This window comes from Rhinatrema bivittatum, chromosome 5 (genome assembly GCF_901001135.1).
Source record: "Rhinatrema bivittatum chromosome 5, aRhiBiv1.1, whole genome shotgun sequence".
NCBI classification, from domain to species: Eukaryota; Metazoa; Chordata; class Amphibia; order Gymnophiona; family Rhinatrematidae; genus Rhinatrema; species Rhinatrema bivittatum.
In genome coordinates this window covers 8,527,789-8,546,624 of record NC_042619.1, presented here as the reverse complement: position 1 = coordinate 8,546,624, position 18,836 = coordinate 8,527,789, and the positions used below count along the sequence as shown (strand labels likewise).

Here is an 18,836-nt window from a genome sequence, read left to right as displayed (position 1 = left end):
CATGCCCTCTCTTACTTATACACAGGCTCTTAATCATACATACACATGATCTCTCACACACAAAGGATCTCAATCATTCACATACAGGCCTCAATCATTCACATACATGATAACTCACACACAGGTTCTCAAACACATATGCTTGCTCATTCACTCACTCCCCCGCCCTAGCGGCAGCAGCAGCCTCCTCCCAACCTAAAGGCAGCAGCAACCTCCTTCGTTTTCAGCCCTCGCGGAGAGAAAGGAGTCCCATCGTCCGCGGGGGTTGACGTTCTTCCTCATTTTACTCTGAGCTGCGCTGCACGATCTTCAGGCCATGCCCCTCTTTCCTTTGGGCCGATGCCGAGCGCACTAGCAAGGTCTCTTCTTCCCGCGCCTGCTGCTCACCGTTTCCTCTTCCGGGGCGCGGGAAGTAGAGAGAATGCCGGTGCCGCTGACTCCAGCTGTCCCGCTGCGTTCTGCCCGGGGGGAGGATGGGAAGCGTGGCGGCACACCGGTTGAGAACCGCTGCTTTAATACCTTACCAAGCCCAGCAAGAAACTCTTGGGCAAAATGCAAGTAATTAAATATAAAAGGACTCATCTGCCCTTGCTACTTACTCTGGCCAAAGGTCGATGTGGCCCCAAAACCACCTGTGCCCCCTCCAAAGGGAGTGCCAAAGGATTTATTAAACATCTTCACAGTGTATCAGGACGTCATAAATCTGAAAGGAAGAGGAAAAGCAAAATGTTATTCAGTGAGGATGCGCAGCTAAATGTCAAAGTTAATCCAGTATTCATACACACAGATGAAGAATCTTCATACAAGAACGCCACTCCGCTATGTTACAGCAGCGATTCCTGATTATAATCACCAGGCCTTCATGAACTCCATTACCCAAACCATTTATACTTTCAACTTTTCTTGGAAAATGTAAGAAAGCCAACACATGAAGGCATTTTATTTTCTGCTCTCATGCAGAGTCCTATCTGACCTCCACTGTTTGGGACTCAACACAGCAGCTGATCAGCCTCACAAAACCATGCCATCTTACAGGCTGCCCTTCCTGGCTCCTCACTGCTGCCCAGCCCCGGCCCGAGGCCACTAGGCAGGAATTTGCACTATTCCCAGTCATCTCTGGATGGATTCAGCAGGGCAAGGCCTTTTGCATCACTCCTATCCCTTAAAAATTGGAGAACATGCAGCATTACACGTGCACAAATCAAACCGGCGTCAGGGTAGCACCCGTTTATAAAACAGCAGGACATCTCATCTCTTACTTTCATATTAAGGATGATTTTATATTCAAGCATCTTATGCATGGGTGAGAACATCCATTAGATGTAAGAAACAGGACTTGGAAGTTACCTGAAAAATGATCAAAGTTTAGAAAAACAGAGGGTTTCTAACCATCTTCTTGGCACTCGCACACGAGGTGTAGGGGACAGGATTAGACACCCACCCCCCCCCGAGTTGAGAGTCAACAGGTGGTGCCGTGCCCATTGTCAGCGGCTCTGTCCACCCCCAACTTTGAGATCCGGGCTGCGGTGCAACATCAGGATCAGTCCCAGTCTTGAAGACCAGAGAAGTGGAGCGCTGCTGATGCACTCCTCCCCCTCGTGAGATGCTGGTTAACAGGTACAATAAGCAGTAAGGTGATGCCACTAAAGCGGTTTTTGTGTTACTTTATGAAATGCCCTCAGTGTTAATGAGGAGGATGCACTTGCTTGATAAATCACCGAAGAGCAACAGAGCCTACTGGCCAGCATCTTCTCAAGAGTCAAAATTATTTCTCTCAGCTCTGCAGTGTATTTTAGTTTTTGACAAACCCAGTCAAACCTCCCTTAGTTTTCCTTTTTCTACTACTGACTTTGGCAGCCTTCCCACTCCAAGCATCACATAACACCGAGTAAGGACGCACAACTATTTCTCAGCCGAAGAACTGGAGATTACTGAAGACAGCAACGTGTCTGATTCTTCACTTATTGCCTTTTAACATACCTAAATCATTTCTTCTCTTAAAAACTTTAATTCTCCTACTGCTTACATTTTTGGAGCAAAAAGGTGTGTACCTTAATTCAACCCTAACTCCGTCCGTGCATCACTGATGATGGGAGCGAGTTCTGATGAAAATCTGTCCACGAGCACCACAACGGAAGTAAAAATGAGCACCCACACAGCTCACACAATTGCCGATTGTGTTATCTGAAAAAAACATTTAGTGAGCACTGCTGCAGCTACAGACTACGCAGGTGAACTCCCTTCCAGCAGAATTAGTACCTTATGGCCACTTTCCAGATTAGCACTACTGACTTTCACGTCAGCAAGCCAGCGAGCTACACAGATCACAGGAGCCTCAGATGTCCCTAAATAAAGCAGAGCAACACTGCAATGAGCAAAAAACTGCTCTGCAAGGGGCTGTGAAATATTTCCTGCTGTTACTTGCATAGGCGGGAGGGTCCCCGGAAACAGATGGGACTGAAAGACGAGCCTCAGTAGTTCCACTCAGCCTAGTTTCTGGTTCAGCACATACTTGCCTTAAAACAATTCCTGCATTGCGAGCACAAGCCCACCTTCTTCCTAAGGCTCAAACATTTGCACTCATCAAGCAGCCGCTTGAACAGTTCCTCCCTCTGAATTTGACATTTTCAGAGAATTTGAGAAAGTGCAGATGTTCCTGCAGATACAAAAGCCAAAAGGAGGGCAACTAAATAGGAATATTTTTTTCATTGGTCACAGCAGCCACATTGCTGATTGTCCCAAGCTGCTGATATGACTCGTCGATGTGTCACAATGGCCCAAATTATTGAAGTAACTGAGCCCTGATCTTCAGACTCCTGCTCACCAAGTACTTGATAGCAAATCAAAACTGGACATCTTCTAAAGAGAAGCTGAAAACTGCCTTCTCTCCTCCAGCCATTCCTAGAACATGCAATCTATAGCTCAATGGCTCCATACAAGTTTTAAATGCTTGAAGGTTTACACAGAACAAATCCCAGCACTAGGTAAGGCACTGTAAGAGCATTTTACTGACACGTTTTACTCACTTGAAGAATATTTTATATTCTAATGTCATCAAGTTTTAAGCACCTATGAGAGAACTAAACTCCTTTCTGATCTGGTGGGCAGACAATTCTCCAACCTTGAAGGTGATTGTCCTTGTTTATGACAGAAAGAATCGCCACGGCAAAGGCAGGAGTTCAACTTCAGCAGGGAGCAAATTAAAGCATCGCCTCCAGAACCGCATTATCTCACTCGTCGTATTTCTTTCCAGATCATTTATAAATATATTGAACAGTAAGGGTCCCAATACAGATCCCCGAGGCACTCCACTGTCCACTCCCTTCCACTGAGAAAATTGTCCATTTAATCCTACTTTGTTTCCTGTCTTTTAGCCAGTTTGCAATCCACGAAAGGACATCGCCACCTATCCCATGACTTTACTTTTCCTAGAAGCCTCTCATGAGGAACTTTGTCAAACGCCTTCTGAAAATCCAAGTACACTACATCTACCGGTTCACCTTTATCCACATGTTTATTAACCCCTTCAAAAAAGTGAAGATTTGTGAGGCAAGGCTTGCCTTGGGTAAAGCCATGCTGACTTTGTTCCATTAAACCATGTCTTTCTATATGTTCTGTGATTTTGATGTTTAGAACACTTTCCACTATTTTTCCTGGCACTGAAGTCAGGCTAACCGGTCTGTAGTTTCCCGGATCGCCCCTGGAGCCCTTTTTAAATATTGGGGTTACATTTGCTATCCTCCAGTCTTCAGGTACAATCGATGATTTTAATGATAAGTTACAAATTTTTACTAATAGGTCTGAAATTTCATTTTTTAGTTCCTTCAGAACTCTGGGGTGTACACCATCCGGTCCAGGTGTTTTACTACTCTTCAGTTTGTCAATCAGGTCTACCACATCTTCTAGGTTCACCGTGATTTGATTCAGTCCATCTGAATCATTACCCATGAAAACCTTCTCCATTACGGGTACCTCCCCAACAACCTCTTCAGTTAACACCGAAGCAAAGAAATCATTTCATCTTTCCGCGATGGCCTTATCTTCTCTAAGTGCCCCTTTAACCCCTCGATCATCTAACGGTCCAACTGACTCCCTCACAGGCTTTCTGCTTCGGATATATTTTTAGAAGTTTTTACTGTGAGTTTTTGTCTCTACGGCCAACTTCTTTTCAAATTCTCTTAGCCTGTCTTTTCAATGTCTTACATTTAACTTGCCAACGTTTATGCTTTATCCTATTTTCTTCTGTTGGATCTTTCTTCCAATTTTTGAATGAAGATCTTTTGGCTAAAATAGCTTCTTTCACCTCCCCTTTTAACCATGCCGGTAATCGTTTTGCCTTCTTTCTGCAATGGCCTTATCTTCCCTAAGAGCCCCTTTAACCCCTCTGTCATCTAATGGTCCAACCAACTCCCTTCACAGGTTTCTTGCTTTGGATATATTTTTAAAAGTTTTTATGAGTTTTTGCCTCTATAGCCAATTTCATTTCAAATTCTCTCTCTTCGCCTGTCTTATCAATGTTTTACACTTAGCTTGACAATGCTTATGTTTTATCCTATTTTCTTCAGATGGATCCTTCCAATTTTTGAAGGATTTTTTTTTTGGCTAAAATAGCCTCTTTCACCTCACCTTTTAACCATGACTGTAATCATTTTGCCTTCCTTCCACCTTTCTTAATGTGCGGAATACATATGGACTGCGCCTCTAGGATTGTATTTTTAAACAGTGTCCATGCCTGTTGAACACTTTTAACCTTTGCAGCTGCACCTTTCAGTTTTTTTCTGACTATGTTCCTCATTTTATCAAAGTTTTCCTTTTTAAAATTTAGTGTTAGAGCTGCAGATTTGCTTATTGTCCCCCTTCCAGTTATTAGTTTAAATTTGATCATGTTATGATCACTGTTGCCAAGTGGCCCCATCACAGTTACTTCTCTCACCAAATCTTGCGTTCCACTAAGAATTAAATCTAAAATAGCTCCCTCTCTTGTTGGTTCCTGAACCAATTGCTCCATGAAGCAATCATTTATTACATCCAGGAACTGATGTTACATTTACCCAGTCAATATTGGGGTAATTGAAATCTCCCATTATTGCACTGCCAAATTTTTTTGCTTCTCTGATTTCTCTTAGCATTTCATCATCTGTCTGACCATTTTGTCCAAGTGGACGATAGTATACTCCTATCACTATACTCTTACCCAACACACATGGGATTTCTACCCATATAGATTCTACTGAGCATTTAGTCTCTTGTATGATCTTTATCCTGTTGGACTCTATACCCTCCCGGACATAAAGTGCCACACCCCCACCAAGTTGATCCTCCCTACCATTGCGATATAATTTGTACCCTGATTTAGCACTGTCCCATTGGTTATCCTCCTTCCACCAGGTCTCTGTGATGCCATTTATGTCAATCTCATCATTTGCTGCTATACACTAACTCTTCCATCTTACTTCTTAGACTTCTGGCATACAGACATTTCAAAGTGTGGTTTTTGCTTGTTTTAACAACCTGCTTTTCAGTTATTTGGGATAATTCAGAAGTCATTAGCTTTGATGATTTTTTACATATAGGCATATGAACTATGTTTGCATTTAATGAAACCTCTCTGTTGGGATGCCCTAACTCTGTTTCATTAGTATCCAAGAATACATTTCTCCGAACCATGCACTGCTGAGTGACTGTCGGCTTTCCCCCTTGTTCTAGTTTAAAAGCTGCTGTATTTCCTTTTTGAAAGTTAGTGCCAGCAGCTTGGTTCCACTCTGGTTAAGGTGGAGCCCATCCTTTCGGAAAAGTCTCCCGTTTCCCCAGTTCCTTACAAAGCTGAATCCCTGGGGAGATGGAAGAGTGCTCAATGTGATTTCCTTAGAGTTTAGTAAAGCTTTTGATATGGTCTCACATAGGAAGACGAACAAAATGAGAAGCTTAAGAGTGGGTGCCAAGACAGTAGCATAGATTGCAAACTGGTTGACTGACAGGAGACAGCGTGTGATGGTAAATGGAACAGACTCTGAAGAAAGAACGGTGCTAAGTAGAGAGCCACAGGGATTGGTTTTGGGACCGGTTCTGTTCAATATTTGAGTGACTTTATGGAAGGGATAGAAGGTAAAGTTTGTCTATTTGCGGATGATACTAAGATCTGCAAATAGTGTGGACGCCTGAAGGAGTAAAGAATGAAAAGAGATTTAAGAAAGCTTCAAGAGTGGTCGAAGATATGGCAGCTGGGATTCAATGCCAAGAAAAGAAAATTATTCCTTACCTGCTAATTTTCGTTCCTGTAGTACTTAGGATCAGTCCAGACAGTGGGTTATGTCCCCCGTCCAGCAGATGGAGTCAGAGCAAACTTCGGAGGGTGCTGACATAAGCAGGTGCACCCTCCAGGGATCCTCAGTATCGAGAATATCAAAGCCAAGAGAGAACACTTGACAGAAGAGTAGGATGGATCAAGCACCAATCAAATTGAAACCACATAAACAAATAACCAATGCAACTTGCAAAGAGAACTGTGGAAGTACTAAGAAATAACAAAACAATCAGAACGTAGGAGAGTGAGGGACAGGAGATAGAACGTACACGAGCAGGCGCCTGACCAGCACTTAGCAAACCCGGGTGGGCGTCTGGACTGATCCTAAGTACTACAGGAACGAAAATTAGCAGGTAAGGAATAATTTTCTTTTCCCTGTACGTACTAGGATCAGTCCAGACAGTGGGATGTACCAAAGCTTCCCTAAACCGGGTGGGTCCCTGAAGACCCTGCTCGGAGAACCCTGTCCCCAAAACAACCCAAATCACCTACCGGTAGTTGCAATCGGTAATGCTTCGAGAAGGTGTGCAGCGACTTCCATGTTGCTGCGCGACAGATTTCCTGAATTGGAACATGCTGAGACTCCGCCCGGGACGTGGCCAGGGCACGCAACGAATGAGCCCGGATTCCCGCCGGGGGAGCCTTCCCGGCGCCTATGTAGGCAGAGGATACCGCTTCCTTGAGCCACCTTGCTATAGTTGTCTTAGACGCTTGCAGTCCCTTCTTGCTACTGGACCAAAGCACAAAGAGATGGTCGGACGCCCGGAACTCATTGGTCACTTCCAGGTAGTGCAGTAGAGAGCGCTTCACGTCGAGGCGCTGGAGAGACTGGGGCGCATCCGACGGGAAGGCCGGCAGCTCCACCCACTGGTTCAAGTGGAAGGAAGACACCACCTTAGGCAGGAACGAAGGAACTGTGCGAATGGAGACTCCCGAGTCCATGAAGCGTAGAAAAGGTTCGCGGCACGAGAGCGCCTGAAGCTCGGAGATGCGCCTCGCCGAGGCTATGGCAACCAGGAACACCGTTTTAAGGGTGACGTCCTTAAGGGAGGCCTGCCGCAGTGGTTCGTAGGGAGCCTCCCCAAGGATCCTGAGAACCAGGTTGAGATTCTAGGAGGGATAGGGGTGCCGCACCGGTGGCCGCAGGTGCTTGACTCCCTTGAGGAAACGTGAGACGTCCGGATGAGACGAAGGATCTGGTTTTCCCGTGGTACGGGCCAGGGAGGCTAGAGCCGAGACTTGCACATGCAGGGAAGTTGTAGGAGAGACCCTTTTCCAAGCCCTCCTGGAGGAAGGCCAGGACCTGACGTAGCGAAGCTGCGGTCGCAGAAACCCCATGTCCAGCACACCAGACCTCAAACACCTTCCAGATCCGTACGTAGGCAACTGGAGTGGAGGTCTTACGCACTTTGAGAAGAGTGTCTACCACGGTGACTGCGTATCCCTTGCGCAGGAGACTCTGCCTTTCAAAAGCCAGGCCGCGAGACAAAAGTGTTCCGCCTGGTCCGAAAATACCAGACCCTGATGGAGCAGCCGCGGAAGGTGCGATAATCGCAGAGGTCCGTCCACCACCATGTTGAGAAGATCCGCAAACCACGGGCGCCGCGGCCATTCTGGAGCCACCAGGATGACCTTCCCTGGATAATCTTCTATCCTCCGCACCACCTTGCCCACCAGAGGCCACGGGGGGAAGACGTACAGTCGAAGATGAGGGGGCCAGGGTAGAACCAGAGCGTCCACTCCTTCCGCCCCGTGGTCTCTTCTCCGACTGAAGAACCGCGGGGCCTTTGCGTTGACAGACGTTGCCATGAGGTCCATGGCGGGTGTTCCCCAGCGCCGAGTGATGATCGACATTGCCTCGTCGGAGAGAACCCATTCCCCGGGGTCCAGCGTCTGACGACTCAGGTAGTCTGCCTGAATGTTGTCCACGCCTGCGATGTGTGAGGCCGCCAGGCGGTCGAGGAACCGCTCCGCCCAGGCCATGAGTCGGGCCGCTTCGATGGCCACCCCTGGGCTCTTGGTGCCTCCCTGTCGGTTGATGTAGGCTACCGTGGTCGCATTGTCCGAGAGAACTCGGACCACCCGTTGCCGGATGAGAGGCAGGAATTGAATGAGCGCCAAACGGACTGCTCTGGTCTCCAGGCGGTTGATCGGCCAGGACGCCTGTTCCTGTGTCCACTGCCCCTGGGCCGAGCTTCGGAGACACACGGCCCCCCAGCCGGTCAGACTGGCATCGGTAGTGACCACAATCCACTCCGGCGACTCCAGAGGGCAACCTTGTGCCAGGTTCCTGGGGTCTAGCCACCACCGAAGGCTGAGCCTGGCGGCCGGCGGAAGAGGTAGTATCGCCTGATAGTCCTGCGAGACCGGTTTCCACCGCGAGAGTAGCGCCATCTGTAGGGGCCTCAGGTGTGCAAAGGCCCAAGGTACCAGGTTGATTGCGAAGGCCATCGATCCCAGGATCTGCAGGTAATCCCTCGCTGTTGGGGCTGGGAGAGAGGCAAAGTGGAGGATTTGCGCCCTCAGTGACTGGGCCTTGTCCGGACGCAAGAAGACCTTGCCTTGAGCCGTGTCGAAGCGCGCTCCGAGGAAGTCCAGCTGTCGAGACGGAAGGAGACTGCTCTTGCCGAAGTTGACTACCCAGCCGAGGGACTGTAGGAAATTGACCACCCTGTCGACCGCCTGCTGCCCCTGAGAGAAGGTCTTTGCTCGGATGAGCCAATCGTCCAGGTAAGGGTGTACTAGAATCCCCTCTCGCCGGAGCGCAACCACCACGACCACCATTATCTTGGTGAACGTCCTGGGTGCCGTCGCCAACCCGAAGGGGAGGGCCTGGAACTGAAAGTGTTGCCCCAGTATCTTGAAGCGGAGGAGCCTGTGATGAGCCGGACGTATTGGAATGTGTAAGTAGGCCTCCGTCAGGTCCAGGGAGGCCAGGAACTCCCCCTGATGAACCGCCGCGATGACCGAGCGGAGGGTTTCCATGCGGAACCGGGGTATCCGGAGGACCTTGTTGACTTCCTTGAGGTCTAAAATGGGACGAAAGGATCCATCCTTCTTGGGCACCACGAAGTAGATGGAATAATGACCCGAGCCCACCTCTCCGGCGGGGACGGGTGAGATGGCCCCCAGGGCTAGGAGCCGGTCCAGCGTGCTTTGTACTCCCAGGCACTTGTGACTTGACCCGCAGGGTGAGAAGATGAATCTTTCTTTGGGGAGACGCCGCAAATCCAAAGCGTAACCGTGCCTTAGAATATCCAGAACCCATTGGTCCGTGGTGATGTTGGCCCACTCCTCGTAAAACCAGGCTAGTCGTCCTCCGATCCTCGGGAGAGAGGAGTGGACCGGCCTGACATCATTGGGTGGACTTGCCGGAGGCGCCCTGCGCCGACGAGTCCCTGGGTGGTCTGCGGCCACGAAAGGACCGGGTCCATGACTGAGACCTGTTTGAGGGGTTTCTCGGACCCTGAGGCCTGGAGCCCCGAAATCGCCGTTGAGAGCGAGACCGATTCCTGGAGAAGGAATTAGACGGACGATATGACCGCTGGCGGTCCTCGGGCAGCCTATGTACAGAGTTTTCCCCCAGGGATTTGATGATCTGGTCAAGATCCTCGCCGAAAAGGAACCTACCCTTGAAAGGTAGAGCCCCCAGGCTGGATTTGGACGATGCGTCCGCCGCCCAATTCCGAAGCCACAATAGGCGCCTGGCGGAAACAGCCGAAACCATGGTCCTTGCCAGGACCCACAGCAAGTCGTGGAGGGCATCGGCCCCGTAGGCAATGACGGCCTCCAGGCGGTCCGCTTGCGCCGCCTCCTCTGGCGGCAGTTGCTGTGAAGTAAGGAGCTGCTGCACCCACCGAAGACCGGCTCTCTGGGTAAGAGAGCCACAAATAGCTGCGCGGACCCCCAGCGCCGAGACCTCGAAGATCTTCTTGAGGCAGACTTCTAGCTTTCTGTCCTGGATATCCCGAAGAGCCGTTCCCCCTGTGACAGGAATCGTGGTCCTCTTTGTGACGGCAGAGACTGCCGAATCGACCTTGGGTACTTTAAGCAGGTCCAGGAAATCGCCAGGGAGAGGGTAGAGCTTGTCCATCGCTCTGCCAACTCGGAGAGATGCCTCCGGCGTGTCCCACTCCCGCACCAGAAGGTGTAGGAAAGACTCATGGATTGGGAAAGTTCGTGCCAGGGGACGCAGGCCCACCAGGACAGGGTCCCCTTTTGAGCTCGCTGAGGCTACGGAGGGGGCCGGGGGCCCCGGCGGTTCGACTGGCGGGTCGAGGTCCAATTCCTGGAGGACGTGTGGGATGAGGTCAGACAGCTCCTCTTTACGGAAAATCCGGAGCACCCTCGGGTCGTCACACTCCAGGTGCGCTGCCAGAAGCGAGTCATCGTCTGCCGAAGCCGGGTCACTCCCAGGGTCCTGTGTTGGAGCCGCTCCGCTGGGTGGAAGGGCCAGGAGCGCCCTATGGCCGCCCCCCGTGGGAGCTGGGTTTGCCCCCCCCACCCCCACCAGCCAGGGCATCTTCGCGGGCGTGGGGTTCACTTGACCACCGCCTGGTGGCCCCCCCGCCGGCTGCAGGCTCTGGAGGTACGCCTGATGCATCAGGATGACAAAATCCGCCGTAAACCCCCCTGCCGGTGGAGGAGTGGTGAGAGGAAGGTCCTTGGGGGGGGGGGGGGGGGCGGAGCTCGAATCGGCAGCAACTGCGGCGAAAAACCATGCTGAGACTCCTCAGCATCAGAGTCAATGGCGCTCTCCAGCTCCAAAATGGCCGCCGCTCCCGCCAAACCAGGGGGCGGGGCCCTCCCCCTGGTGCCGCGGCGCTCCGAGCCTGGCGGCGAAAAAGTCGGGGGAGCTAGGCCGGTCTCCCCCCCGGGGAGACAAACACCGGAAGAGACATCCCGCGATCCGCCCTGCCCCGGGTCGCCGCCGGAAGACCCCTTAAGGCGCTGCATGGCGCGCGCCTGGGAGGGAGAATCCCCTCAGCGTCTGCACAGGGGTTCGGATCTGAGGAACCCGCGCCGAGGGAGGAGCGGGCTCGTCCGCCCAAGCTCAACTCGACCGACCCTCCCCTCAGGAGCAGCAGGGGAATGGGACTTCCCTGCTGCCGTGGCCCCGGGGAATGTGAACGTCGCAGGGCCGAGGGGGAGGGGTCCGAATCGCGGCGCGCCGAAGGGGAGAGGCTGGCCCCACCAGCATCCACCTGTGCCGTCCGACGACGAAGCTGTAAATAAAACCAAGACAGCAAAAAACTTACCGCCGGAGAGAAGAGAGAGAGGGAAGTACAGGCAAAAGGAAAACAGTCCCGCTGGCAAGCTAACCAGGGCTGTGAGGCCCGGGCAGGGGCTCAAAGAGACTCCCTAGAAAAGTGAGAAACTTTTTTTTTTTTTTTTTTGTTTGAAAACCCAGGCCTGCTTGATCCTGTCCTGAAATAAGGAAAAAGTGAGAGAAAATGTGGAGCAGAAGCCACAAACTGGGGAAGCAAAGGTTCCCCCGCTCACATCTGCTGGAGTCAGAGATACTGAGGATCCCTGGAGGGTGCACCTGCTTATATGTCAGCACCCTCCGAAGTTTGCTCTGACTCCATCTGCTGGACGGGGGACATAACCCACTGTCTGGACTGATCCTAGTACGTACAGGGAAGTGCAGATTCCAGCATCTGGGGTGCAGTAATCCAACAGAGCTGTATGAGATGGGGGGTGAAAGACTGATGCGAAAGGACTGGGAGAGAGACCTTGGAGTGATAGTGTCTGGTGATCTAAGATGGTAAAACAATGTGACAAGGAGATAGCTAAAGCCAGAAGAAAGCTGGGCTATATAAAGAGAGGAATAACCAGTAAGAAGAAAGAGGTGATAATCCCCTTGTAAAAGTCCTTGGTGAGGTTTCATTTGCAGTACTGTAGCCCATATCTCAAAGGATAAAGACAGGATAGAGGAGGTCCAAAGATCGGCCAAATTGGTGAGGTGTCAGCACTGGAAGACTTATGAGGAGAGGCTGAAGGAAATGAATATGTACACCCTGGAAGAGAGGATGTGCATGGGAAATATGAGACTTTCCAATACCAGAAAAGCTGTAATGATGCTCAATCAAACCTTTTCCATTGGAAAGAAATCAATAGAACCAGAGGCCATGAAATGAAATTCCAGGGAGGACAACTCAAAATCAATATCAGGAAGTATTTCTTCACAGAGAGGGTGGTGAATCCTGGAATGCCCTACTGAAGGAGGAGGTGAAGACGAAAACAGTAAAGGAATTCAAAGGGGCATGGGATAACACTGGATCCCTAAATCCTAGAGGATGGCATTAAAGAAGCGTGCATGGAGGTAACTTGCTGGTGTGGCAGTTGCGATCCTTAACGTAACAGTATCTGCTGTTGGACGCATGTTTGACATGCATGCACTACCCTTTATACTGTAACTGGTTTAGCATCTTGAACGCGTCCCCAACTCCCACTGAAAGTAGTGCTTATCACATGCAAATGCATATTGATGAGAATATTAGTCATTCGCCTGGCATACCGAAAAAAAAAAGTGTGCAGCCGACCCGCACATTTTATGCTGTGAAATTAACACCTGCCCAAGGGCAAGAATTAATTTCTGAGCAGCCAGAGTGTACAGAGAAGCACTGATCTCAGTACCAATCCCTGTGGTTCTCCACCTGGAAGGCTAACCATTTAGTCCCACTCAGTTTCCTGTCTCTTAATCACTTACCAACCCACAACAGAACACTGCCTCTAATGCTATGACTAATTAAGAACATAAGAACATACCATACTGGGTCATACCAAGGGTCTATCAAGCCCAGCATCCTGTTTCCAACAGTGGCCAATCCAGGCTACAAATACCTGGCAAATACCCAAAATCTAAGTCTATTCCATGTAACCATTGCTAATGGCACTGGCTATTCTCTAAGTTAACTTAATAGCAGGTAATAGACTTCTCCTCCAAGAACTTATCCAATCCTTTTTTAAACCCAGCTACACTAACTGCACTAACCACATCCTCTGGCAACAAATTCCAGAGTTTAATTGTGCGTTGAGTAAAAAAGAACTTTCTCCGATTAGTTTTAAATGTGCCCCATGCTAACTTCATGGAGTGCACCCTAGTCTATTATCGGAAAGAGTAAATAACCTATTCACATCTACCCGTTCTAGACCTCTCATGATCTTAAACAACTCTATCATGTCCCCCCCTCAGCTGTCTCTTCTCCAAGCTGAAAAGTCCTAACCTCTTTGCTCTTTCCTCATAGGGGAGCTGTTCCATTCCCCTTACCATTTTGGTAGCCCGAGTCATCTCTCATGGGGGGACTAGCAAATGCCTTCTGAAAATTCAAATATACTTACTTTTAACTACATATTTACACCTTCGAAAAAATCAAGACTTGACTTTGCTACGATACAGACTTTCAGATACCAGAAAGGCTGTAATGATGCTCAATCGTCAAACCTTACGTGCGGTAGGCCTTAAAAAAAAAGGGGCGGGGAGGGATAGGGGTCAGAGGCTCCCGGCACAGCGGCCATTTGCCGCTGTGCCGGGGGATCGCGTCCCGGCAAGCTGCTGGTACATGCAAAAGATAAAGGTCGGGGGGGGGGGGGGGTGTTTAGGATAAGGGCCAGGAATGTTAGATTAAGGGGAAGGAATGGGGGAAGGCTGCAGGCGTCGGCGCACACAAGTTGCACAATTGTGCACTCCCAATTTTATAACATGCGCGCACGTATTAAAATCTACCCCTAAGTCATATTTGTTCAGTAATTGTGCTTTTAAGAATAGCTTCTACCATTTTGCCTGGCACAGACATCAGGATCACTGATCTATATTTCCCACGTCGCTGAAGTCCTATTTAAAGATCGGCAATACATTGGCCACCCTCCAGTCTTCAGCTATTCTGGCTGTTTTAAATGAGAGATTTAAAATTTCATCTTAGAGTCTTTTCAGGATTATGGGGTGAATACGATGTAGGCCAATTTTTTTTGTACTACCTAGTTAGGCTGCCAGTATGTTTTTATGCCACTGTGTTTTAAGCTTCATAATTGAAAGAAAACATTTTTTGATGCACAAATTGATGCTCTGAAATAAGTACAGAAATAATTCTTAATTTTATCTATTTCAAAGCTTGGGTATTTTAAAGAATGTTTTATTAGTTTTTGCATCAATGGCAGGCTTTATCTTCATTTCTCTTGGCCTCTATTAACAATATAACTATAATTTGATTCACTTTCCGGAGCTCTAGACCTGAATCCAATTAAGTCAACAACATTACCTTTTTCTACCGCAGTCATCTTAAAGTGGATGAATTAGTACCAGAACTGGAGTCCATGTTTAAAAATACCAAGTTGAAAAATAGCAACAATGCCATCAATTCATGGTAGTTTGACAAAAGCCATTGGCTGACAAACTGAGTCCCATAATTACCAAGACCATTTTAAAGCCGAGGAAATATAATCCATGGTACAACTCAAAAGTTAGGGATGCCAAACGGATCCTGCGAAGGACACACTTTCGACGCCGCACGCCGAGCGTCGTGCGCCGAAGGAGCGAGACAAAGAGGCTTGCCCCTTTGTTTGCCCCTTCGTGAAGCCCTGAGGGAGCCCCGACCTACAAGATCTGCATAGCTATAACTGATAGTAAAAGACCCTGACCCTAACGGAGTCTACTCATTACAGCCTTTCCAACCACCAGCAGCCATTCATTATCCATTCAGCAGTCATCCAGTCCCTTCAACCGTTCAGCCTCTCCAACATCCATCCTCTCTAGTACCCATTCTGTCCAGCAGCCACCTTATCTAGCAGTCTTCCTCTACAGCAGCCCATCCTCTACAGCAGCCATCCTCTACAGCCATCTTCTCCAGCAGCCATCCAACATCCAGCAATCATCCTCTCTAGCATCCATACAGCCTCTCCAGCATTTAGCATCCTTCCAACATTCCCAGCATCCATCCTCTCCAACTATCCTCATGAATACCTACAATATCCCAATCATTAAATACCGAAGGAGAATCTCCATAATCAACTCCACCAACATTCAAAAAAGAATTATTCCAATCATGACTTCACCACTGAACCAAATACTAGGCCTTACACTACTTTCAGTTACCCTTTTCAACGCACAATCACTCTCAAAAAAATCTCATATACTCAATGACTTCCTGGTAGATACTAATCCTGACATCTGTGCAATCACAGAGACTTGGTTAAAATCCACTGACTTAGCAATCATTAACCAATTACCTATACAATCATATGACATCTTTTCGATTCCCAGGCTGAAGAAAAAAGGTGGTGGCCTATTACTTGCAGCAAAGAAAGGCCTAAAAGTAACCTTACAACATTCAAGCCAATATACTAATATAGAATGTGCATACTTCAAATCTAAACAACTACAAATATGCCTAATCTATGCTGCACCTGGAATTCTTGATTCTGATCCATCTCCCACCATTGAATATATTGCTAAACACATCAACTACGACTCTCCTGCTTTAATTATGGGTGACTTCAACCTTCATGTAGATTCGGCTAATCCCTCACACAACTGTGAAATTTTCTTATCTTCACTTCAGAACATGGGTTTTACACAGATCATTAATAACTCAACTCACAAAGCAGGCCATACCTTGGACTTAATTTTTATTAATGAAGGTATCTCTCTTGTTTCTATTCCAACTTGTAATCCAGTACCCTGGTCGGACCACCAAATTATCACCACATCCATCGAAATAGCTAATGCTCTTCCCCCATCCTTCCCAAAAACTACAGTTCATTTCAGAAAACCATGTTCTACTGAAGTTCTAACTAAGCATCTTGAAAAGGAACTACCTCAGCTAGATCTCGCAAATGCAATCTCTGCCATTAATTCTTGGCATTCTATTATTAACAAAGTCGCAGACCAAACCTGCCCCCTAAACACTAAGGTGATTCACAAAGCCCAAGACAACAGAAAACCTTGGTTCACGCCTGAACTGAAAGCAATCAGACTACACCTCAGAAATAAAGAACATATTTGGCGTAGAAAACCTTCTCCCTCAACTTTAGCAAGCTACAAATCCACCCTCAATAATTACAGAAACAATATTTTCAAAGCAAAGAGAGAATTTTTCGCAAAAAAAAATCCACCACTTCATTTTCGATTCTAAAGCTCTCTTTTCCTACATTTCTGCCCTCACAAAACCATTGCCTCCTTCAATTCCTGATGATCACGCTCTTATCAAAGCGAATGAATTGGCCAACTTCTTCGTAAACAAAATTACTAATCTCACCTTGCAGTTTACCATACCCAATTCTTCCAACTCCCATCAGACAATACCATTACCACAGACGACTGCCAGGTTAAACTCCTTTGAAACCACCTCCTCTCTTGAAGTGGAAAATATTTTGAAAAAACTTAAACCTTCATCTCATCCTCTAGATTCCATCCCATCAAATCTCATTTCAATACCAAATACCATTGCCAAACCCATTGCAAAAATCATCAACTGTTCGCTATCTCAAGGATTAGTTCCCGATTCCCTAAAACAAGCTATTTTAAAACCTCTTCTGAAAAAACCTAATTTATCTACAACTGACCCAGCAAATTTCCGCCCTATTGCCAACCTGTCTTTCATTGCCAAGATCATGGAGAAAATAGTGAACAAACAACTCACAGAATATTTGGAAGAACACTTGATTCTATCACCTTCACAATATGGTTTTCGTAAATCTCTAAGCACGGAATCACTTCTGATTTCGCTTACCGACTCCATCATTGTGAACATGGATAACAAACAATCGCACCTCCTGATTCTACTTGATCTTTCGGCTGCCTTTGATACAGTCAACCATGTAATTCTGCTTGACAGACTCAAGGATATTGGCATATCGGGCTCTGCATTAAACTGGTTTCGTTCCTTCCTGCATAATAGATCATTCAAGGTAAAAATCAATAATAATCAATCACATTCAATCAGTTCCAAATTGGGTGTTCCACAGGGCTCTGCTCTGTCTCCTACTCTTTTCAATATTTACCTTCTTCCGCTCTGCCTCCTATTATCCAAGATGAATATCAAGCATTACATCTACGCGGATGATATCCAAATTCTCATCCCCATTAAGGAGTCTTTACAAAAAACCATCATCTTTTGGAACAATTGCTTTCAGGAAATCAGCTCTCTCCTCTAAGATTAACCTTGTCATCAAAGACAAAACAGAATTTCTAATCATCTCTCATGATAAAAACCTTCTTAATAAAGAAACAATCTTTCACCCAAATGTGCAACCTCATGCTGATAACCATACTCCTCACGCTTCAACAACACCTGATAATTTCAAAAATTCCCTGTACGTAAGAGACTTAGGCACCTTCTTGGACTATCAATTCAACTTTAAAAAATTTGTTAACAATACGACTAAAGATTGCTTTTTCAAATTACAAGTCCTTAAAAAACTTAAACCGCTTCTACACTTCTATGATTTCCGTCTGGTTCTCCAAGCAATCTTACTCACTAAAATTGATTACTGTAACTCTGTTGTTCGGTCTCCCTGCTGTAACTATAAAACCATTACAGATGCTTCTGAATTCAACTGCCAGGGTTCTGACAAATTCAAGGAGGAGGGATCACATCACTCCAATCCTTTACAATCTCCATTGGTTACCCATCAAGTATAGAATCATCTACAAAGTGCTCACCATCACACACAAAAACCTACTCAATCTTGCTCCTCTAGATCTTACTTTCCAAATTCGCCATAACTATTCCACCAGACCCTTGAGAAAAGCATACCTAGGGACCCTCTTCATCCCTCAAGCTAAAACAACTCTAGGAAAAAGGGCCTTTTCTATTGCAGGTCCTTCTAACTGGAACACTCTCCCTCCTGAACTCCGACAAGAGACTTGCCCAATCTCGTTTAAGAAAAAACTTAAAACTTGGTTATTCAAGCTTGCTTTTCCAGAACTCTCTTATTAACTTACAACATGCCCTCCTTCTTTAGATACACCTCTCTGTTTATTTTTCTCTCACATATTTGGTTTGATTTGTCTTTAGTCTTTCACTGTTATTCAGGCTCCCCTAAAGAGTCCCTCAGTCACTTTCGCCTCATTTATTTATTTATTTTCACCTATCTTGCTTCCTTATATCTAACTAAGATCAACATAAGGACTTCAAAAGTTCACTGTGACTACCATTTAATTCAATTTGTATAATTGGTTTATTCTCCTGACAATGTTATTTAATGTTTAAATGTTAATTGTTTCATGTAATGCCATTTGGTAAGTTATTGTTCTATGTAAACCGGTTTGATTTGCATCTAATGTAGGAAGATCGGTATATAAAAACAAAAAATAAATAAAGAAAGAAAGAAAGCTTGGCGGAAAAACCCTACTCAATTGTTGGGAGCATAATCGATCATACTTAGCTATATTTAGATCTTTGATCAGTAACACTAAAGAAGAATATTTTACTCAGAAAATACGTAAGTTTAGTTTCAACCCTAGGACATTATTCACTATAGTAGAAAGTCTTACCAAACACACAACTGAAGCTCTTTAAAAAACCTGGCT

General features: G+C 47.0%; 1 protein-coding gene across 5 annotated transcripts in view; it reads right to left on the bottom strand.

Annotated features, from left to right (window-relative positions):
- Window positions 1-18,836, bottom strand: part of NUP98 (nucleoporin 98) — a 435,464-nt gene that overhangs the window by 302,084 nt on the left and 114,544 nt on the right. For all 5 annotated transcript variants that reach the window (XM_029601961.1, XM_029601960.1, XM_029601962.1 and 2 more), the window contains exon 2: window positions 600-703. In XM_029601961.1, coding sequence (XP_029457821.1) covers window positions 600-675 — 76 coding nt within the window. In that variant the 5' untranslated portion in view covers window positions 676-703. The remainder of the gene's footprint in view (window positions 1-599; window positions 704-18,836) is intronic.